We start from the raw sequence: 23,982 nt of genomic DNA on the forward strand, positions 1-23,982 counted from the left end.
TACAACTTGCTCAGAGCTAACTCAGTGCTGGACATATTTGAAAGTGAAAGATGCATTTTCTCCATTTTCTGCTGATTGCAGTATCTGCCTCCTTGGCTCCTTCAGTTTGCAGTTTTTGTTTTCAAGTACAATCAGGCAGTCAGAGGATATGGGCTGTTAATTTTAGAAGTCTCATTTTAGAAATCAGGGCCTGAATGGGAGTCTTGCTGGAACTGTACATAACTCTTTTGAGGTTTCAAAATAAGAAAGGCAGGATCTAAATGTAATAAACAAGATTTGTCTGTTCATTTATTTCTGTTAAGAACAATGATTTCCAAACCATTTTTAAATCTCCTCCTCATAGGGTCAGAACATGAACCACACTGTTTTTTGCTGTAGAAACAGATGTTAAGAACTAATCAGAACAAGACTATTCTGGCTTGAACATACTATTAAAAGACTCAGTGCTTCTCAGTTGCAAAACCATACCATTTCTCTTCCAGCTTCTTATTTTCCCTGACTCTTGGACAGCTTTTAATGTTCATTTACTGCTTAGCAGTGTACTCTCTCTGCACATTGCTCATACATATGCAAGTATATATCCAAAGAGAAGATCTCTGCTTAAAGGTGCATTCAAGATCTTGCCACCTGCTCAGCAGTTCTTCAGTGATACTTCACACAGCTTCCTCACATGAAAAAATAGACTAGCATTCGCTTTGCATGTTATTGGGGGATAGGGTTACCATCCTCCAGTTAGTGTCTGGAGATCTCTTCTACTACAGGCCACAGTTCACCTAGAAAAAATGGCTGCTTTGGAAGGTGGACTCTATGGAATCAAACCCAATTAAAGTCTGTCCCTTAACTCCCATGTTCCCCTTGCCAAATCTCCTGGTTTTTCTTAACCCACACCTGGCAGCCCTATTGGGGGGAGGACATTCAAATGATTAAATTTCTCTTCCATGCAAATTTCATAAGATGTACTATGTAGTTCTCTTGATCATGAAACTTAGTTCCCAAAAGCAGTCTTCTTTTCAGGGAAGCATGACCTTTGAGATGTTTATAGAAAACACAGATGGTAGGGAGCAGCACACGTACATCCCCCCACAGTCTGTTAATGCTAAATGTATGGTATTAACAGAAAATGGAGACAGTGCCCCGCAATTTTAGCCATTGCTTCCCAGAAGGCCCAGCTAATTTCCTGGAAACTTCTCAACTGCTTGAAACATTTTCCTCCTTCCATAGTCATTCCTGCAGGGCTACGCAAATACATGTAGACGCTCAAGACAGTACACCATTTCTTAACTGGCCACAAGACCACCTTGTCAGATTCATCATGCCCTTTCTGCTGGTGACTGCATTGATCTAAATCAATGCAGGAATCTTATAATAAAAGATTCCTGAAAAGGAATGTAGACTTCCCAGAGGAAATCCTTTTAGGCAAACCTTGCTTTGTGCTGCTATTATAAGTCACGTATTTCATTTTTATGGTAATGAACGATGTGACCACCTTGCCATTTTCGGCTTGTCCTATAGATGATGACTAGGTATGAATAATTGCGGATGATTGTTCCATAGCACTGTGTAAAATGGATGGGAATTTTTTATTTAATTGCTTTGACAGAAATGATTTTTTTTCTTCAACTGCAGAAGAGAAATGGTAGTTTGACACCTTACAGTCATTTTCATGCTTCATTCAAAATGCAACTCTAAAATTACTCTTACATTTAAAAAACACCATTCCCATTTCAACAGTGAAAGGAATGCAATGGGGTGGTTCTTCTATTTTAATTAACCCTCATAAATTTGACTTTCTCCAATGGGTGAAATGATACCAGAACATACAGCTTGTCCTCAGTTCTGGAACACTCACAATATCCCAGAGGGCTTGCTAGGACTACATCTGTGGTATATGCGGTTTCCCACAGGAATCATGCGTTCTGTGAAGCCCCCCCATAAGTAATAGCAACTATTCATAGCTACTCACTATAGCAGGGTTTGACCTGAGACTCTAAAACTCTGTTTTACTTTATTAACATGGAGTGTATTGAAACATTCTTTAAATAAAGTTTTCCCTTGACCAGCAAGGGAATTGCTAACTGGAAAGACCTCAGTAACAGCTGGTGAAGTCTCTCAGCTAAGTTCTTCAGATATCATCCATCCTCAATGACAGCCTGTTAGCTTTTGCCCTGGCATTTCTTTAATCTTCAGAAGTGGTTTCCTGGATCTAGGAAACATAATTTCTGACTCCTTCAACCCAGATGCTGGCAAGGTGTTGTTTGCAATCTGTACAGAACAGTTTCCTCTTCCTAAGAGCTGGTTTTGCTATTAAATTTTGCTAAAACAGTCGTATTAATATGCTCAAAAATCCACTGTTGAGTTTCAGATAAAGGATCACATCTGTTCATGAAAATCTTCTTCTCTGCTGGGTTGCAATCTATGCAGCTGCTGCTCACTGGATGGAATAAAGTTTTGTCCTATGGGAATAAAAACAAAACAAAACAAAAATTAAGAAGCAAATGCTGGCTGATTAAAAACTGCCACTGTATTCCGGAACATGGATTAACGCAACTCTAGTCAAGCTTCTTTTAATTTTGTATAGTTTCTTTGCACAAAATAACTCAGAATGTGAGGGGAACCACCTAGCTCCCATATCTATTTCTAGTGAATTGTGGGGTTAGGTGGTTGCCTAGGTAAGAATTTTCTTAGATGCAAGGAACAAAGAGCTCTTTCCCCTCAAATGCCATGCAGGGAGGTTCAGATTTTCTGCTTTCTATAATCATTACTCATGTTTAACATACACAATCACTCTCTGTTGGGTTAGTTCTTATGAGATGTGCTTAGAGCAAACACCCCTAACCAATCCAAACTGGGCTGAATGGTAATTTGCAGTGGTGTAATTCATATGAATATCTTGTAGCTGCAAACATGATGCAATCCATCAGCAAGAAAAGCACAGTTTTGGACAAAGCAAAAGTATACAACAGCCTTTGGAAAATGGGTTTCTGTTTCCACACCCTGCAGCATAGCTATTGTCCAATCATGTTTCTTCTCTTCTTTATATTTTCACTCTTGGCCTCACGTTTCCCCAGCCAAATCTGTGCCTCCAAAAGCAAAAATTGCTTTCAGCAACCAGCCTTACCTGACCAAGCCTTGTAACATGGCATTTATTTATTATATATGTATAAGTTGCTTTTCAAATACAAGAAGCTATAAAAGGAACTTATAAAATGAAAGACTGCATTAGCATATGTTGAATACTTCTGCATTTTAACAGTTTCAGACTGGAAGACTTTGCCCACAGGAATTCTATAGAAGATTGTAAAACAGAGAGGAAGACACTAACTTTGAAAAGCCAGTTACATTTTGAGGTCTGATACGTTCAGTTTTATTCTGTGCACAGTGCTATCCTAAGCAGAGTTTTGTTTTCCTGAGCCCATTCACTTCAGCAGACATGAAAGGCCATAGCTCTGCTTAGGATGCTGTTTGAATGTCCCAATGTCAGCCAATGCATTTCCAGTGCACTTTGCTACTGGATTTTACTGTGGGAAACAGCAAAATCCACTTGCAAATAACCTCTAAAATGTATTAAAAGAAGGGCCTTTCCCCACTTACTGTAACCCCCGCGCTACTTGAGAAGAGTAGCGCGGGGTTCCTCCTCCCTCCCCACGGCAGGGGCGGCCACAGCGCAGCTGCCCCGACGCTGCCGCTGTCGTGCCCCCTTAGCGCGCGGCATCCCGGACGCTCTTCCGAACGGCGCCTTTTGACGACCCCGCACAGAGCGCGGGGTCATGGGGATGCCTGGGTGCGCGCCTGGGATGCCGTGCGCTGAGAGCAGCGCGCGGCATAGGGGAGATGGAAGGGAGTGGGGAAAGGCCTGTAGACTGAAAGTGCACATGTGAAATAGTCGTTTCCATCTTGGCTCACAAGCCTGACTGTGCCAAGGAAACTTTAACATTTCTATAAAATAATTTAGGTACATTTGTACTGCTTGCAGAGTCATGAAACTTCACAACATATTTCATGCTATTAGTGCTGAAATACTATATTCATGGTAGCAGAAACCTACATGCTTTAAATTGATGCTGTGGTGGTGGAAAACGCCATCAAGTTGCTGCTGACTTACGAAGACCTTGTAGGGTTTTCAAGGCAAGAGATGAACAATGTGATAGCAATCCTGGACTTCCTCAGTGTTCTCCCATGCAGGTACTAACTAGGGCTGACCCTTTGAGCTTTTGTGATGCAATAAGTGGGCTAACCTCGGTCACTGAGGTCAGCGCAACTGATCCGGTATATTATTATTAGCAAGAATTGTAATCCAGAAGAAGGCAATATGCCTGAATGTCCTCTAGAAGCCTGACTTTTTTGCATTTGTATACTATCATCCACAGATAATCCTGAATGTTGAAAATATCTTTTTTTTCCTTTTACAATGAAGGTTAGTATTCTTCCCCACATTTCAAACATTAGGAAGTTCAAAACCATCATGCTCAGTGAATTTCATTGGGTAGAGACTATGTGGGAGAGGTAGCCATGCATTTATAATTTCATAGATAGCAGAGTGATCAAGGTATATAAAGGAGTCTAGATGGTTAGTTGAGGTTCCCTGACTCAAGTAATTCTAAGTCCAAGCAGTGTGTCTTAAAGCATGTCTTAAAAACTCTCCTCTCCCACTGCTTCCACCGTCCTGTGTCCTAGTTGCAGTTTTCTTTGATGTAAGAAAAAAAGCACCATTCCCAAATTAGTTTAGGTGCTAACTACCAGCAGGATTAAAATCTAGGATGTTGTTGTCTATCTCCCTTGCCACATCTTTTTTATGGATCCCAAGTACAAAATGCTTTGCTTGGCACCACACTTGCCAGATGAGCATCAAGGGGCAACACATTCTGTAAATGAGGTATACTAGGTAGCCCTTGAATAAGGAATGGTGATCGCCTATAGATGCTTCTTGCACTATATAAGAACCAGCACAGCATTTGCACTCATGAGTGTGATGACCTGCAGTTCAGATGAATGAGCTGCATTGATTTCAACAGGGCATAGGTGCAAGAGCTTTCTCAGAATCTGACTCCCACCACATAGTGTGGGTTGTCTTGGAGAAAGGTCAGTTTCTGAGAACCAAAAAGACAATTGGGGGAAAAATTAGAATACTTTTATTTCAAGAAATGAACATGTGAATTTTCAGGCAGCCTGTCCCCCCCCCCCCCCCCCGCCAAGTTTTAAAATGAATCCACGTACATATGCCAGCTACAAGATGTATTTGGCTCTGTACTTGAAACTCCACCCGCCCCACAGTCGATTTTGATAGAAGCAGAATGAAGCCCATTTGGAAGAGTAGCAAACTGTGGCCTTCAGTATAATTTGCCCTTTCACTGCTGCGATAAAAGGTGTGAAGAAATGATGAGCAAACTCCTGTAAGTTGTAGTCATTTCTGGGAAGGGGAAAGAGACTTTTTTCTTCTTTTTCTTTTTGGAAGGAAGTCAAATTATTTCAGAAATATAACCTTTCCCAGAAGATAATGGACCTGCAGGCAGGCCTGGGCAGTTCACATAACTGGTAATGAGACAAAGCTCCTTTCCCCTCGTCTCGGTCATTGCTTTAACTATGGCCAAGGTCGTAGTCAACAAAAGCCATTATCTTCTGACGGCTGCAGTCATTTCTGTGAAACGAATTGGTAGTTGCAGTATAGTCCCAATAAGGCCAGATGTCGACATGATAAAACACACCATTACAATTGATATTCGGTCTTCTCAGAGATGCTGAGGGTGGGATTCACAAGACACTCCTAGGCATATTCTCAAGGTGTTTCCAAGAGAGCTTGATCTAATAGGTCTAGATGGAGAATGGCTGGATTTATTGCTTTAGTGGGATAGCAGTTGGTGATTGGAATGTACCCGGAGGCTGGATTCCTTTTAACCCTTGCATCTGCAGCTCTTTGTATGGTAGCCCAAGCCATTTACAGAACCTTCATGACTGGAACTCCTCATAGCATCAGCTCTACCCTCTCCCACTTTTTTAAGCATCCAAAGTAGAAGTATTCCACACAGGGATTCTATTATGTGGAAGTAAGAAATCATGTGAAAATCAAGAAATTGTGTAGAAGTCAGTTCCACAAATGACCTTACTGTATAGACAATCACCTTAAATATATGGGGATCTAGCTGTCTGTAGAAAGGTTTGTGGAGAAGAATCAGTCCTGACCTGCATAATCTCTGCTCCTGTATTGGTGCTTCTGCTTCTGGAAAGAGTCTGCTTTTTGTCTTACTACCACTGCTGAGGCCAAGACAATCAAAATTGCCATTGACTTTGGCCAGGGAACAGCACAATTTCAATTAGCCCCCTCCTGTGAGGATTCTAATTGCCACTAAGCCCCATTATGTCCCCAAACCACCTTTGCTATAGCTATTTAATAGGAATTTGGTGGATTATACACTGCTGCTCTGCAGCAAGGAAACATTTCCTTCATGGCAGAGATTTCCTTGCAGACACACTCTATATTGTGGTGCCACAGACCCCAAAAGCCCCATGGTTGGTGAGAGCAGGAAACCCTGATGCCTTCCCTCACTTTGGGGTTTTCCCTCCTTCTATTCTCCCCCCTTTATTCCTCGCTCCCTGTTCTGTGAGGGAGGGACAGAGGGAGAACTGTCAGTGAGAAAAAGATGAGGCAGACGCAGCGGCAGCAGCAGCCGTGAAGGATGAGCCAGAATGAGCTGAGCAAAACTGCTGTGCTCCAGCATTAGCAGAGCACGCCTGGCAGCCAGTTTCTCCACTGGAAAGAATGGAGAGGAGGGGCCTCATCAGGGTGCACAAGCAGTCCACCAGTGCTCTTCCAAGGCCAACTGGATCTGCTTCTTTTGTTTCAAAAACACAGCAATATCGATATAATAGCAATTTACAGGGCGTTAACAAAACTGGCAATCTTGCTGCTACCGGGAGTGACCTGGAACTGGGGGCAGGGAAGCTGCGCAGCAGGCAGTGTGGCACGTCCTTATGTGTAAACGGAGAAATGGGAGGAGACCCCACTGCGCAACAAAGAGTCCCAAAGAAAGCATTCCATACATAATGGGCTTTAGGATGCCCAAAAAGGCTCAGGCTGCAAATTGAACCCACATGCAATAAATGTTCATGAGGTGATGGATTTATTTTAGGCACACATATTATACATTCAAACTTGAGACAAAATTGTTAGCTTTTATTAATGCTTGCTGTGGCTTTCATTCAGACAAGTCTAATAAACCAACACAAAATAACCCCTTAATTTTCCTAGTTATCCCTTAGCTGCACTTACATTAACTGCTTTTTCTGTATTGACGACAATTCTTTCTCAGTCTACAGAGATCTATTACAGCCCTTAACAACTATGTCTGATAGATTTGTCTATTCCTTCCTAGCTCAGCTGTTTTTTCTAGCTGCTCCCCACTCCAAATTTATTTATGTATTTAGAAAATGTACCTGCTGCCTTGCCAGGGACTTGACCAAGATGGATTATATATCTGTATATATCTAATTCAGTATTTGGCCACAGAATGCTGATCAAAATCTACACAATTGTGCCAGAGATAGCTAGGGACTTTTCACTACAAAAACCTTAAATGAAAAGAATGGGGCAGTTAACTGCATTTTATATGCCCAGATTATATGAGTTATGTCTGTACATCTAAGGAAAGAAAAATGGTGCCAAACAACATTTTAAGAGACTACTAGTGGGGCCCAGCCACGCGTTGCTGTGGCAATTGTCCTTCTCATTACAGTCCGCAACCCACACAGATATCCATGCAGGTCCAATGATCCCCAGCATAGCCTTTTGAGAGCAGCAGTGGCGTAGTGGCTAAGAGAAGTGCATTCTGATCTGGAGGAACCGGGTTTGATTCCCAGCTGTGGGTTTGATTCCCAGTTGTGGAGGCTTATCTGGGGAATTCAGATTAGTCTGAGCACTCCCACACACACCAGCTGTGTGACCTTGTGCTAGTCACAGCTTTTTGGAGCTCTCTCAGCCCCACCCAGCTCACAGGGTGTTTGTTGTGAGGGGTGAAGGGCAAGGAGATTGTAAGCCCCATTGAGTCTCCTACAGGAGAGAAAGGGGGAATATAAATCCAAACTACTACTACTACTACTACTACTACTACTACTACTACTACTACTTCTTCTTCTTCTTCTTCTTCTTCTTCTTCTTCTTCTTCTTCTTCTTCTTCTTCTTCTTCTTCTTCTTCTTCTGGGGTGGTCAAATGGAATTCCTCTTTCCCTTTTCAGTTCACATTATTATATGGTGCTGGTTTGGTTTTTAGTATAAGGTAACCCTTTCCATTCCACAACGGAACTGTCCAGAGTGCGAATCCCGCTGTCCATGAGGCTGGTTGACATGCACAGCCCTGGCTTGGGTAAGGCAGAACTGGGGCAAGCAGGCTATCCCAGTCAGGCTGCAGAGGCAGGGTGGTGAGGCGCTCAGATCGAGGCCAGCTCCCTGGGTTCTTAAAGGGTCACATGCAAAAGAAGCGGAGCCAGTAGTGTTGGTTCGCCCCCACCCCACGGATTTTATTAGAAGAAAAAGGCAAACTCCAGTTTGCTTTTAGTAAAAGAGAGCTGTGGCGAATATGGGTGAGAAAGTGGGTAAGTGGTGGTTGGATGTGAGAGAGGGCAGAGTGAGGTGTGTGAGGATGAAGTGGATGTGTATGAGAGTATGTGTGTTGTGTGTTAGTATTGGGTGAGGCACAGAGAGTGAAAGTTACCTGCATGTGTGTGTGTGGGGGGAACCCCACCTGACGTCTCACACAGCAAAGTGTGTATGGGTTTCACTTCCACTCATATTACCGACCAGTATTACCTATTTACCATTTTCACTGCTCATCTCTGGCCATCTCTGCAAACATTCTAAGGGCATACCAAGGCCTCAGGTCATGGACAGGCTGCACGAACATTCTAAGGGTGACAGTTAAAACAGAGCCTGCTTCATGGCCTGGTGCGCCAGGAAAAAGACGTTTTACCTGGCTCAGGTATGGTCTTTTGGCTATTTGAAGGTCCAATTACCAAATTTGGGTGGGAAGGGAAAAGCTGAAGGCCAAAGGGTGGAAAAAAGACAAGACAATGTAGCTGCTAGGGGTAGAGTAGGAAATAAAAATGGAGGACTATGGAGAGCAGATGAAGGTAGGTAGATGGGGAGAAGGGCTATAGGAACTGCGGATAAGAGAAGGAGGAAAAGCTGAAGGCTAGGGGATGAAGAAAAGGAGAGGCTGTGGAGTTGCCAGGCAGAAGGGAAACAAAAAGGCTATGTAGCAGGGAATATAAGAGGGGAAATGGGAAGACACCTGCAACTTCTCCAGGATTCCCCTGGTTGTCAGATTCTGATTTGATCAGTATGAGCAATTCATAACACTTCTGTCACAATATGATTAAATTAATCTACCTAATAATTTTACACATCAATGCTTAGAAGGCTTATCTTGTGAATACAGTTTCTTGTGACTCAAAGAACTTTTCCAGTATTAACAATTGGCTTCTTTTCTCTGTGTATGGTTAAGTGCCTCATTTGGATAGTACATTTCAGTTTCTCAAGGAGACTGTTGGATTGTTAAACATTTCACAGAAGCAATTACTAGACTATTACAAATTTATTCAAACACAATTTAAATACTAGGACACTGAAATTATTTATATCTGTGGTGGGGAAACCACCAAGACTGAGAAATGTAGGGAATAAAAGGTTTCTACATGAAAAGTAATTCTATTTGCTACATAAACTATATAAATGTTCTGTAGATGTCACTGATAGGTAGAAATGAATTAAAGTAGCATTCATTTCAAGAAGTCTGGATTATTTCTCCTGAATTTCTTAGGTCAGGGCTGAAATGTCCACAGTATGAGAAGTTTGACATAGTAATTCACATGTCTACAGAATTTGCTTTAGCATAGTACATTCACATTCCTAGTATTTTAAAAAGTTGCATGGTCAGGGGTGAAACTATAAAAATATCAAACCTAACATAGAAGCACTAAGTTAATATGTCTGTGACTCAGATTTTCCAAACTTTTTGAAGTTGGCAATGCAACCCCTGAGAGTCTATGATGGCCATAGTAAACAGATTGTATTTCAATGATAAAAGTGATTTACCCATACTCCTTTGTGGGTTGTCAGTACAACTCCCTACAGGTTCCTGCTCAGCTTGCATCAGCACTGAGGGGTCTTGAATCCACACAGTGAGTCTCCCTGACCAGCTTTTTACCTGATGGAGCTCTTGCAGATGTTCCACAATGCAAGGATTATTTCTTTTGCCAGCATGTTTGGTCAGCCCTGCTATCAGAAATCTCCTAATTCACCACTAGTAACCCTTCCGAGGATTTATGCTTTCAGGCTAGGGCCAAACTGTTTGAGCACCCACTTTCTGGCAGCATTTTCAAGCACGAGCTTGTCCTTTCCGCATACATTCCCTCTGACCTTATGCTATTTTCAGTTGCTATCTTTTACTTTGAACAGGTATGATCTTGGCTTTTCTTCATTCTAATACCAGCCTAGCCTGAACTCATCAGAAGCTAAGCAGGGTCATTCTGGATTAATAACTGGATGGGAGACCACCAAGAGATGCCAAAGTTGTGCAGAGTCAATGGCGAACCACCTTTGTTAGTCTCTTGCCTTGAAAACCCTACAGGGTCGCCATAAGTTGGCTGTGACTTGATGGTACATTATACACATACAACACTAGTAGTCAAGTTTCTAGAGATGGACTATCCACCAGGGTGCCTGACTCTGGACACACACACACACACACACACACACACAGAGAAAAGTCTTTTCCCACTGGTGGAAGACAACAATAGATGGAACCAGATGAACTTCCCCGGGGTGGAAGTTTCAAAATACTGGTATCTTGACTAAGAAGGCCCTTTCTTGGGTTACCGTCCATCTGATGTCAGATGACCATAAACTCAGTGACAGTCCTGGGCATACTATAGCAGTTTCGTATTCCGTAAAGCGGGCATGATAATAATAATCAATGTTAAGGGATTGATGTAAGGAATGTTCAAAAATACTACTACACACATAATGCATTAACAAAAGCTATGGAAAAGCTTTAATAGTGTGAGACAAACAGAAAGCTTTCAGCTTAGACGAAAGAATCAATTTACACATTATTTTTACAATGGTTGTGGCTCTTTGCTGCATCAATTTATAGCCATAAGTGTTTTGCTTAACTGTATGATTTGAAAAGATTGATTGCTGCCAATGTTATATAGCATTGACTATGTCAGCATTTCTTTTATAACAACGTTTTTTGGGAAGAATTTCTCACTCAGAAATATAGATTTTTGTCTTGGAACGAGAAACTTCATGTACTGTCTCAGCTCTGCAAGTGGCACAAATAAATCAGCGGCGAGGAGAGTGCTTTATCTAGCAGCAGCTAGCGTATGCTGCATGGTTGCTGAATACCCTGTTGTTTCACTGATCATCTGCTAAGTTCCAAATTAAAAGGGTGATGGGCCAGGATCAGAGGACAGCGCGAAAGCTGCATTTGTCACACACGCACCCCTGGTACATTAGGCACCAATGAACTGTTGCAAGGCATTGAGCTTCTCTCCAGCAGCTTGGATAAGCTAGGAAATAAATTGACTTTGGTGTTTTGAACAAGAGGCTGCAGGTGGAGCAGACTGGAGTCAGATCCTTATCTGGCATGTATGCAGCTTTCTGCACTGACTTCAAATGAATTGTGCTAACTTGTATTATTTGAAGATCCAACACTTATCGTCTTGCTGGCCTGCAGATTGCAGCTCATTCTGGATGAGAATCCATATCACTTATAAGTCTATTTGGTGCTTCTCTGGCTGCAGTGCAAACAGTAAACCAATGGGTAAACCAAACACTCAGAGAGTGAGTGACAAGCTATAGAGTTCCTTTAAGATAGAATTCCACAGAAAAATTATACGCACACAGACATATATATAGGGCTGTGGGATCTGTAAGGGCATCAATCTGTAAGGGCAACAGTGATTTTGAAATGGAGAGGGCAAGCCACATGTATGTATGTATGTATGTATGTATGTATGTATGTATGTATGTATGTATGTATGTATGTATGTATGTATGTATATGGCTTGCCCTCTCCATTTCAAAATCACTGATGCCCTTACAGATTGATGCCCTTACAGATCCCACAGCCCTGCACTTGATTCTAAAATTCAGAGGTCAGAACCATTTCCCCACTTCTCCAAATATCCATCATAGACAGACAGTTGCATGCAAAGGGGTACTAAATGATCCTATGATGCCTGTAGTCTATCACTGATATTCCCAATGCGTTCTGTCTTCCTTCTCTGAATGAAAAGTAGCAGAAAGAACCCTAAGAGCTGATATCTTCACAACCATCTTCAGTCGTTACCATAAAGTAGGCATAAAGGGTGCCAGAATATTACACGATCCTCTGGGTGGAGCAATGTTTATATTTTTCAGCATTGGCAGACATGAACTGATAACCTCAAAAATTTGGTTTTTCAGGTCATGCATACTGAAGCAGTAAAATACATGTGTTGGTGTGTTCACATAACATGGGGACCATGTGTATTGAAAGGATGTGTGATTTCACCTTACTGCTGATTGTTAATAATTAAAAGCAGCGCATGTCCTTGACCTTTAACTCTCAAGGTTCCTGGGAAAGGGAGTGCTTGTTAATCTAGTTAAAGTAACATTTTTATTCTGCAATTGCACTGATGAATGCTAGATCGCACATCGTTAAGGCCAAAACTGTGACCAGGATTCAGGCTCACTGATGGTGCAGCCTTTGTGAGATACAAGTTATTGTAGAGACGTGTATACAGGTGAGAAAACCTAAGCAGAGATTAGGAAGATAGCTCTGCCATCTCATTCTCTATGTCTGGCTGCGTGCATGCAGAAGGGTAGAGCAAGAAAAAGCCCTGGGGGAATACTTCACATGCAGGTGTGGCTATCTTCTTGTACAGGGATAGGCTACCCCAAGCATGGGTCCCAACAGTGACATGGCAGACTATTTTCCTTGGCACCTAGGGTCAGATATTCTCCCAAGTAATGGAGGCACTTAGCAGGGAGGAAATTTACACATGGTGTAAAGTTTGAGTAACTACCAAATTTAATTAGTTGGAAACCCCCATTCTCCACAAAGGCCAGATAACAAAGCTTGTACTGTCATTTGAAATGCAATTGGTTTCTTGACCCCATTATCCTTGAATTGTAAATCGCTAGTCTCATTTAGTATGCGGAACTGAGCTTTGCGCTGTTTTGTATGTCTACCAGTTGTAATCCTTTTAAAAATATTAAATCATATTGCTTTTCATTGGGAGCTTTTTTTGTAACTTATTTCCAGTGCTGCTTTTGTTTATTATTATTATTATTATTATTATTATTATTATTATTATTATTATTATTATTATTATTATTATTATTATATACATAACAACACAGCACAAGTGTCTGGAATTCAACTCTGAATATCGAGTTGTTGTTGTTGTTGTTGTTGTTGTTGTTATTGTTGTTATTATTGATTTCACAGCTGCCAGATATTTAGCTGGTTGTTGGCCTTCATTACAATTTGAGCCTTACCCAGAGGTCTAGGATGGCCCAGGAAGTTGTAATATATCAGCGTAGTATTCGTGCAGATCCCAGCAGGGCTGCCTTCAGAATTCGACATATGTTAATTTTGTCAATTCGAAGATGTTTCAACTGCTGCCCTAGTGTTTTGGGGATGGTGCCCAACATGCCGATTACCACTGGGACGACCTCAGCTCATTTGTGCCATAGACACTGAAGCTCAATTTTCAAATTGTGGTATCTAGTGACCTTTTCGTGTTCTTTTTCAATGACCCCGCTGTCACCAGGTACTTCTAAGTCGATGATGGTCACTTTCTTGTCCTTGATCATGGTGATGTCTGGTGTATTGTGTTTCAACACTTTGTCCATTGGGATTCGAAAGTCCCTCAAGATCTTGACCTTCTCATTTTCCATTACTTTATCTGGACAATGTTCCCACCAGTTCTTAGCTGTTCTTATGTTGTAATTCTTGCATAAATTCCAGTGGATCATCTTGGCCACTGATTTGTGCCTCTATTTGTACTCAGTCTGGGAAATCTTTTTGCAGCAGCTGAGGACATGATCTACAGTTCCATCAGCTTCTTTGCACATCTGCATTTTGCATCATCCGAGGATTTTTCAATTTTGGCCTTGATCGAATTTGTTCTAATGACTTACTCTTGAGCGGCTAAAGTCAGGGATTCAGTTTCCTTTTTCAGAGGCCCTTTCTGCATGGGCCATTTACGGCGCCCTGGGGACGGCAAAAACGCCGTCCCTGGGGAGCCGTTCGCACAGGCGGTGCTGTGAAAACGCAGCAGCGCTGACCTGGGTCCCCTCCCCCTCCCCCAGGGTGGCGTCAGGCCGCCTCCAAAAACTTCCCTCCTGGAGGGAGGTTTTTGGAAAACAGAGCATTCCCGGCGGCGTGGTGCGAACGGCACCGCCGGGAACACGCTGTTTCCCCTGTCCCTCTCCCACTCACCTCGTCGCCTTCATCGGTCGGAGGGCAGCGTGGGCGGGTCTTAGGAGGCCAGCAGGGCGACGAAGGCGACGAGGTGAGTGGGAGAGGGACGGGGAAGAGGGAGCTCCATGCAGAGTCGCCTCTCCTGCGCCAGCCTCACCGGGGGCCACTCGCACGCTCCCGTGTGAATGGCCCCCACCCCTCCACCGGCAGAATTCCTGCTGGTGCAGGGGCGCCCTTTTGCCCATGCGGAAAGGGCCAGAGTTCCAGTTGTTAACCACAGCCAGGTCTTTTCATTGTCCACCTTGTCTTTGATCTTCTCCAGAAATTGGCCATGCAGTGCTTTGTTGTGCTATCTGAAATAAGCTTTCAGTCCTTATTTTAATCAAATTTTTCTCTATTCTTGTTTGCTTTTCTGGGTCTTCAGCAAATGTCTGTTCTTCACTTCAATCAATGCCTGTTCTTGACTTTCCTTTACATAATCGGCCAGTGCATGCTTCTCCTCTTCCACTGTTTGCTGTACTTGCAGTAAGCCTCTGCCACCAGATCTCTGCGGAAGGTATAATCTATCAGTATCTTTGCGTGGGTGTAAAAAATGGTGCATTGTCATAAGCTTCTGAGTTTTTCTATCCAATGCATCCAACTCAGCCTGTGTCCAGTTGATGGTTCCCACAGTGTACTGATGATGGGTATGGCCCAGGTATTGATGGCCTTGATGGTATTCCTGCCATTTAATTTAGATTTCAAAATTTTCCTGACCTTCGGTGTGTTTTCCCTGCTGATGACAGTCTTCACTTGCCCGTGCTTGATGTTCAGCTGTAAAATGCCCAGGGATTTATAAACTGCCTCCTGGTTGCATTTGATGAGTTGGCCATCAGGCATTTCAGTCCCATCACTCTCGGTGATCTTGCCCCTCTTTATTGCCACAGTATTATTACACAGTATTATTGCCACAGTATTGCCCCTCTTTATTGCCACTTTTCCAGGCCAAATGCCATTGAAATATTTGTGCTGAATATTCAGACTGTGTTCACTAGTGACTGGATTTCTGTGTCTGATTTCCCATACAGCTTCAAATCAGCCATGTACAGCAAATGTGAGATTTTTTCCCGAGTCTTTGGCCATTTGATAGCCCAGCTTTGTTTTCTTTAAAATTACTGTTAGTGGGATCATGGCAATGATTAACAGTAAAGGTGATAGTGAATCATCTTGGAAAATTCCTCGCTTAATGTTGATTGTTCCGAAGTTTTCATTTCTGACTGTCAGTTCAGTTTTCCACTGTCTCACTTTAAACGACCAAAAAATAGGCTGTAGATTGGGGGGAGGGGACTGCAGGCAGGGGACTGGGCGGGCTGGTGGCAGATTTTCCTGCCTACTTGCTTTCTCTCAGTGCTTCTCCTGGTGCTTCTCTCACCTCTGCCAACTCACTCTGGGGTCACTGTGGCTGGGCCTGCTCCATCACCTCTGTGTTGCTGTCCCTCACTGCTGTAGCTCTTCTGGGCCTCAAAGGTGGGTTTTTCTACCAGACCAGATTGGATGTTGGAGGTGGTGGGAGTGTTACCTAGCTTAACAGTTATTAATATATTTTTCAAAGTAGCGATGGGGAATAACTCGGCTTGGCAGTGCAAGAGACAGGCTAGGTGGGATCTTTTAGACAACTATACCAGAATTGGCTTTTGAAACGTTCTACAGAGAAGGCAAAAGAGACCAAATTGTAGTTTTGAATATTTTTATATAAGTTTTGGTTGCAAGCAATCATACAGTGAGACGTTAAGGCTCAGGGAGGAAAAGATAGGTTTTGGATGATAGAATAGAAGGGGAAGCAGGGGACTTATAAGTTACTTAAATTCAGCTGAAGAAGTTCTTGAAGCAGGCAAGGATCCCTATGCCAGCATGGGGACCCAAGCGAAGGAGGATATATCGCGTCTCAAACCAATGTGACCAAGAGAGGTTCAGGCTAGTATTGAGCACTGAGGCTTGGGTGTGCAGTATTTTTATACCCCCTTGTGCAGGTAAGGCGGGAAATTCAAACTTAGTTTTCGTTTCTATGCAACTGCTTTGGGTTTCCTTGCTGGACTTGCCGGTTTGAGCTAATTAGTAGCTCATCTACTGTTGCTAAGTGTTGGCATAATAGAGTCAATTGTTCTTGATTACATCAGTGAAACCTTGAATGGTTTATGCAGAGGTACTTCCTAAAGTCTCTGCCTAGAGTATTCCAATTTGGCTGAGGCGTTTGTTATCAGGAAGGGATCGTTTTGTTAGGGAGAAAATACAAAGAGATACTACAATCTCAGGGCAGGATGTTCCTGTGCTATTTGCATAGCTGCAACCATGGCAAGGTGTGGTATCCAGGAGTTCTACAGATTCCATTATGTTAACGGAATGCTCTGGCAGGGTAGGATAATCAAGATGCATGTCCTCGTCATGATGCTTCCAGATTGTATCACTGGAGTAACTCATAGATCTAACTTTTGCAAACAGACCGTTTTGCCTTAGGCTTGCTTTCAGCTTGGACACTCTGCTATTCACCCATACCAACATGGAAACTGGCATCTTATAGCACACTGTGTAAGAAATAATATGAAAATCCAATATTTCATAAGGCAGGGGATGAAGGCCATGCTAACAGGAGGCTGAAGGTAGGGGGAAGAAGCTGGAGGGTGGTCTCAGGCCCAGTGGAGCAGTAGGCTGCAAAGCATCACTGCTCTGTCAGGCTGGGTCTGCGGGGATAGTGGGCAGGAGAGGGGCAAGCAGGAAAGTGGTTGTGGATGGGGACACTGGTGGTGGGCCCAGTGGGAAGGGTGTCTTCCTGGAAGCCTGGTCGCTGGGCCAGGTTTGCTGCTGAGTCAGTGGAAGATGTGCGGGTGAGTGGCTGGAATGTGAGGGATGATCTTCCCACCAATGGACGTGTAGATTAGGGAATAATATATGATAAGATGATGATGATGATGATGATGATGATGATGATTATTATTATTATTAAGGTTGGAAAACATACACAGATCAAACGAACAAAAAGAGAGAAAAAACACAAATGACTCACATGTCTGGAAGTGCTGCAAAGGCGAAACATCTTTCAGAGAGTAAGTGCCTCATACTGTGTTGGAGGCAATCCATAGAAATGTAATTTTAACCTAAACAATAATTGCTCTACATGAAGTCACTCGCTACTGTATACAGAAAGGAACTAAAGTCTCCAAAAGTTCAAGTTTCAGATTTTTAAGTATATACATATATTGTGTTAAGATGGCATTGAAATAAATGACTTTTGCTGAAACCAACATAGTTGTCACTGTTAGTTGCTAAAATCTCAACATAGCTAATCTAAAATGTCTCAAAACATCACCAACCTTCCTATAGCTCCAATGTTGGTTGCCTTTCATACCATGACAGTCATAAAGTGTAACAGAACTACTGTGTGAAACAGCATCAAAGCAGAATTTCCTGGTGTGAAGAGGCTCTCCCGGACGGATGTCTTCTCTCCAACCAAAGGTGAACAGCTAAGAAAAATATTCAAGTAAAAGAGTCATATGTGGCCTTTGAACTGAACTGGCAGAAGGGAAGTAAAGGTCGGAGCTGAGAGAAGGGGCATTCTGTGATATAATCTAAGGGCCAAAATGACTGAAGTCAGTGACCTATACCCTGTTCCACATAAAGACCTAAGTAAAAGTGTAACCTCACCTGCCATTTTTTTCTTGGCCTTCCTCCATGTGCTCCACACTCCCATTCATCTAGTCCAGACTAGGCTGCAAAGAGGAGAGAGGCCTGGAGCACGTTGGAGGGTGGGGGCGGAGGAAATGGCAGATGAAGTTCCAAATTTACTTAGATCTTTATGTAGAGCAGGATATAGCTTAGTTAGGACTGCATTGTTGGTTATTGTTGACACAGCAAAAAAAAAATGAACACCAGATTGTTAGCACAGAATTATATGATTAAATATTCTTCCATATAACAATGTCTTCCACACATAAAACTAAATATTAGAGTGAATGCTTCTAGGCTAGCCTTCTCCTTGAAATGTTCATTTGCGTTACATAGGACCTTGTTGTTGGGACAGAAAATCAGTCAGTCGTGGCAAATTACACCTGTAGTCTCAAGGGGTATAGCCCAGCTACTGGTTACCACTTCAGTCAGAACTAGGCCTCTCAAGAAGCTGCTCTCAGTTTGGCCTGGATAGTTCATTATTACAACTGATCTCCAGGACAGATCAGTTTCCCTGGAGAAAATGGCTGCTTGGAAGGTTGGAATCAATAACATTATTGGAATCAGTGACCCTGCTGAAGACCTTCTATTCCCCAAACCCTGCTCTCACTAGACTCCAGCCCCAAATCTCCAGGAATTTCCCAACCCTTATTTACTTCTTTTATAGCTCACATCTTCCACTGAGATGCAAGGCAGACGACAAAATTTAAAAACAGTCCAATCAGTCAGCAACGAGCACCAAAATCAATGCTGGAGGACTTGGAGAACCAGTATGCTATATCAGTTAGAATACTGGGGGACAAAGATATGAATCCCCACTCAGCCAGGGAAGCTTGCTGGGGGCGGGGGGCAATCATATATTTCCTGAATTGTTGTGAGGATAAATGAAGGGGAGGAAAGTGATGCAAAGTGCTTTGGTTTTCCCATTGTGTAGAAAGGCAGGATATAAATGAAATAATAAAAAAGAGAGATCTCCAGTGCAGATAGGTTATTATCACCCTTTTTTTTCCAGTTCAGCATTCCTTCATTGTATGGGAGCACTGTGGGATGAAAAGCATCACCGTGTGCCTGAAGCAGTTTCCAATAGCTTCTTCTCTTGTCCTGACTTCAAACTCCCTTAGATTTTTTTTTTAAAAAAGTGAGACTGAAGTTTCCAAGTGTGACCGACTTTTTTTTCATTCTGAAGGTGCTGTACGTTTTCATTCTGAAGGGGCTGAATTTCATTCAACCTTCTTCAAATTGTGCTGGGATCTCTCAAGGCTACGAATTGTCAATTTAATTTGTCTCTTTTGTCATTTCTTTCTCCAAACCAGAGCCATAAAACTCACTTAGTATCCTCACTTCTGCAGCTCCCGACTCCATTACAGCTCATCAGAGCCCTTCATGTGGTAGTTTGAGCCATCACAGAAGTTTATGGCAAAGAAGCTGCATCTTGCTCAGTTAGGTGTTGACTAGAATGGATCACAGAGCACATCATTTTCAAACATGATGAAAGAGGGCTTAAGGCCCTTCATGGGTAATTCAATTTACTCCCAGACTAACAGGGGATGCTTTAAAGAGGGGGAAAAAAAGCTGTGGCAGTTTAAAATTAAAATGAGATACAGTTAAGAATTGATTAGCTAGTCAACCTCTTACTATTCCATGGGCCTTCTGGACAAGCCATTTATAGCACGGCATTAGCATAGCTAATACACAGATGCTACTCGTTTGCCACACAGATTCAAGTGAGTGCTTCTCCTGACAGGGTGGTCTCATTTTCTCAGCACTCAACTTGCATTAGTTTGAGGACTGTAAAAATGAAATTATTCCCTTGGCTAGTGTGTCCATTATTATTAAAAACTGCTATTAGCAAAAGTTAACATCTGGAATAAGCTAACATAAATTCTTTTATATAATTAATGTGGCACTTCAAAAGGGGAAAGAGAGAAGTACCATCCCATCTCCTCTCTGCAAAACCAGTGTTTATCATATACCTAACTAACCCATCCTCATTACCCCACATCCTGCGGCTATGTTGAACCAGCTATCACTTTGTGAATGCTGTGCCTCATTTTGTCATTAGCATATACAACAAGTCAACTCAAGATGGCACCTGTAGTCCATTAGGCAGCAAGACTCTTACTGATCTCAACTGTTGCATGATTTCTTTAGCATTGAAGCTAAAACAAAACTTATATGGAGAACTGATAGGCTAAACTATATTGACGGAGCAGAACTCAGGTAGGGACGACAACACTGCAGGTGCCACAGGGTTGTAGATGTGCATGAGCTCCCAAGATGCACTTCCTCATATAGGGGTGAGCAGCATATTAGCTATTTATTGAATTCGTTAATATACCCTACCTCTCTCCTCAATGAAAATTCATGGCAGCTTATAGCATTTCCCTTCATTTTTTCCACACAGCAACATTGAGATGTAGGTTAGATTGAGAAGGTGTGATTGACTCAAGGTGAATTTTGAACACTTGACAAATACTTTGAAGGCAAATGGATGAATACTGATTTCAAATGTCAAGTGATAACTGTTCACATTAAAATGTGGTTCGTTGCAGCTGCATCCAAGGGGTGAATGTGTTTGCCCACTTAAGAATGGATGAAATACTTTCTCCTGGGACTGACATGGGAAGCATTGCTCTTGGTGCCTATTTGTGCTTATGTGGTCAAAACAGATTGGTTATGAAGCATAGCAACATCATCTAGAGTGTGGAAACTGACTTCTGGAACTGCAGTAATCTGAAGAATAAAGTAAACCAAAATAGATGTTGAATGGAGACACAAGTGAACAGGCCATAAGAGTTAACATTACCATCATGCATTTTTTCAGGAAACATTTTCTAATCCAAAAGTACTATGTTAGCCTGCAAAACTGAAATAGCTGAACATTCAGCACAGCCTGATTTATGTTTTTTAATCTCTTCCCACAAGCGATAAACTTATTGTTCAGGTTATCTTATGCATTATTTTAGAAGTCCAGTACAAATACAGATTTGCATAGCTTCTTTGGTACAATAAAATCCTCTGTAGTTTTAGTTGCTTAATTAAAGCTGAATAAATTGAAAAAAAACAAAGCAGACTATAATATTCAAAACCTGAAATTCATTTTCAACTAATTTGAATTGTAAAGTGATTATTTTGTCCATCCTTCTCCTCCATCCCACAGTCTACTTTAATCTTGGATAAGCTCTCCATCCTTAAAGGCTTTTGGAGAAAAATCCATTAAGTTTTCTATCTTGTTCTAGTCCAGGGTGAAGATCTGCTTGTCTAGTGCTGCTCTCTGCTGACTATTATTGGAACTACATAATTCAAATTACCACCGTTGAACAGAGATGGAAATCCTACATTTGACAAGACAAAATGCTTCTGAAAATATCTGCAGTGTTCCTGAAATATAGTTTCATGTCTACATGTAGCAGAAAGAAAATCAAAGATTTACCAAATTTGGCTGCAGTTAATGGAATTGGTCTCTTGCTTCAATTACTATGCCTGACAATGAGGTGTCTCAGAATCTGTTATGTATGTGTGATTAAATCTAATAATGACTGTTGTGTAACAATATTTCTGTCTACAGATGGTTTAGTGCTGCTAGACACCGCAAACTAAAATACGCTTGGGATTGTTTTTTGTTTCCTGGAGACAGATTGGTTGTATGTATAAAGTATTAGAGAATAGGTGTCAAACTCATGGCCCTCCAGATGTTATGGACTACAGTTCCCATCATCTCCTGCCAGCATCATGCTGACATGGGATGATGGGAACTGTAGTCCATGAAATCTTTGACACCACGAGTTTGACACCCGTGCGTTAGAGAGAGGAAAATCAAGTGAATGGCCAAATACCTGCTCATGTGACCACGTCCGTTCTGAGCCATCCTTCACGCAGATATCCAGCCTGAGTTCAGTTCCTGTGCCTCCGTGTTTACTGTCCACACAGAGATTTGCTGCCACATTTCGAATCTGCCAAATGAATTAGCTTCAAAATTATTTATTCTCATATATATCTATATCTAATAATGCCTTTATTAAATCTAATAATTAAATCTAATATTTTATATATACCGGTATGCTTTTCTCCACAATGGGAACCCAGAGCACCTTACAACATCACTCTTACTCCTCCATCCTTACAAATAAAATTCTGTGAGGTAGGTTAGGCCAAGAGAAAGGGACTAGCCAGCATTCATGGCAAAGTGGGGATTCAAATCTAGTCCTCCCAAATCTTTACCTGACTCTATTACTACTAATGATGCATTATGGAAGAGCTTAGAATGATACTGATTTTTCTGAATGTGGAAGAGAGACAGAGAGATGAGCAAGTAGGATCTCAGTCTTGCTCTAGTCGAAATTAGCTTGTTAGAGATATCAGCTGTTTTTGTCTATACAGCATTGTAAACTCCCAGGCCAAGTAAGAAGTTAGCAAGTTAATTTACATTATTTGTGCACCATAGTTGCAAATCTCAGTTCTACATATCCCAACATTCTTTGGAATAGCAACAGGAGAGCATTTAGCCATTGCTTTTCACAATATGGATCAATATATATGTAACATGAAGTGGCATCAAGCAAGCCCACTGCAACACTTTATAGAAGGTGAGATTCATCAGATGAGGACTGATTCATACAACTATTTTCTACTTTAGTGCAGTGTAGTCAAGTTCAATATACCACTTCAGTCATTTCTCATTCATGGGACTGGTTCGGTGAATTTTCCCAATGAGAATCGATGCTCAAGTTGACATTCTGTAATTGACTCATTTGCTGATTATGCACAATGTGCTTGCTGCGTGATAGCCAGATTTTTTGTATGGACCTGTTTTTTAAGTCCCGCTTTCATTCTGCATTCTCTCTGCGGCAAACAAGACCACTTTTAGCACATCTTTTAATTTGCTTTGCCACCAGACCAGGAAAATTTGCCAGTGAGCACAGTTTTGCCCTGGTTCTTCCTCTGCCCACAGACTTCCTTCTCCATGGTACTGCTTTACACACCTTCCCCCTTGCCCCCGCCCGCTTCCATATTGCCAGCTGCTTCAACAGAAAAAGCTCACTCATACAATGCTGACCTCTAATTCTCTTGATATTTTTAGATATTGATATAAGAAAGCTTGGAAATAACAAGCCTTTGTCCTCCAGCAGCAGCAGCACCAGCAGCAGGAAGTGTTGTGTGGAGGGGAAGGGAAGGGTTCCTTAGCATCCTGTAGTCCAGGGAATTGTGTTGCCTCTTTCATTGGTGTGGGGTGGGGAGATTACTTTTGGAACAGAAATATCAATGTAAGTGCAGCTTAAAAGGCTAAGTATTGACTACTGGATATAATTAGATCTGTGCCTTTTAAGAATCACTTGATGGATGGAGTTAAGAGAACCAGGCCTGGAGAGCTCTCTGCAGAAAAATGATGGAGAAAGGAGGGAGTGCCTCCTCATGTGTAAACAGAGAAACACTAGGAGAGCCCTCTGCTAGTCCAACGTGCAGAGAACAATCCCAAGATAAGTGTTCTATGTGTAATTGGTCATTACCTGAGATGAACTGATAGATTGATTACCTTGGGAAACAGGACACTGGGCTACATGGACCATTGAGCTGATCTAGCAGAGTTACGCTAATGTACTTTTATGTGCTTTGAATATGTAAGTTCATTTTGGTTTTAATTGTTGCTATGAATTGTTCATTATATATTTTATTAGGTTCTATTAAAACTGTTAGCTATCTGGGTGGCCCATATTGAGCAGAAAGGCAACATGCATATTTTGTAATAACAAATAAATGAAGAACTATGCAAGTTGGGAAAGACTGTTTTGGAATCCTAGGGCAGTTTGTGGTCTTTCTGTAA

General features: G+C 42.0%; 1 protein-coding gene across 2 annotated transcripts in view; it reads right to left on the reverse strand.

Moving 5' to 3' along the window:
• Positions 1–259: 259 nt before the first annotated feature.
• The window catches only part of GALNTL6 (polypeptide N-acetylgalactosaminyltransferase like 6), a 605,637-nt gene continuing 581,914 nt past the window's right edge, over positions 260–23,982 (reverse strand). Inside the window, exons 11-13 of one of the 2 annotated variants that reach the window (XM_048509166.1) lie at positions 21,998–22,114; positions 17,810–17,959; positions 260–2,453 (exon numbers count right to left, since the gene is read on the reverse strand). In XM_048509166.1, coding sequence (XP_048365123.1) covers positions 2,286–2,453; positions 17,810–17,959; positions 21,998–22,114 — 435 coding nt within the window. In that variant the 3' untranslated portion in view covers positions 260–2,285. The remainder of the gene's footprint in view (positions 2,454–17,809; positions 17,960–21,997; positions 22,115–23,982) is intronic. The other variant, XM_048509167.1, reaches the window with a different exon arrangement.

Source organism: Sphaerodactylus townsendi, linkage group LG10, assembly GCF_021028975.2.
Source record: "Sphaerodactylus townsendi isolate TG3544 linkage group LG10, MPM_Stown_v2.3, whole genome shotgun sequence".
NCBI classification, from domain to species: Eukaryota; Metazoa; Chordata; class Lepidosauria; order Squamata; family Sphaerodactylidae; genus Sphaerodactylus; species Sphaerodactylus townsendi.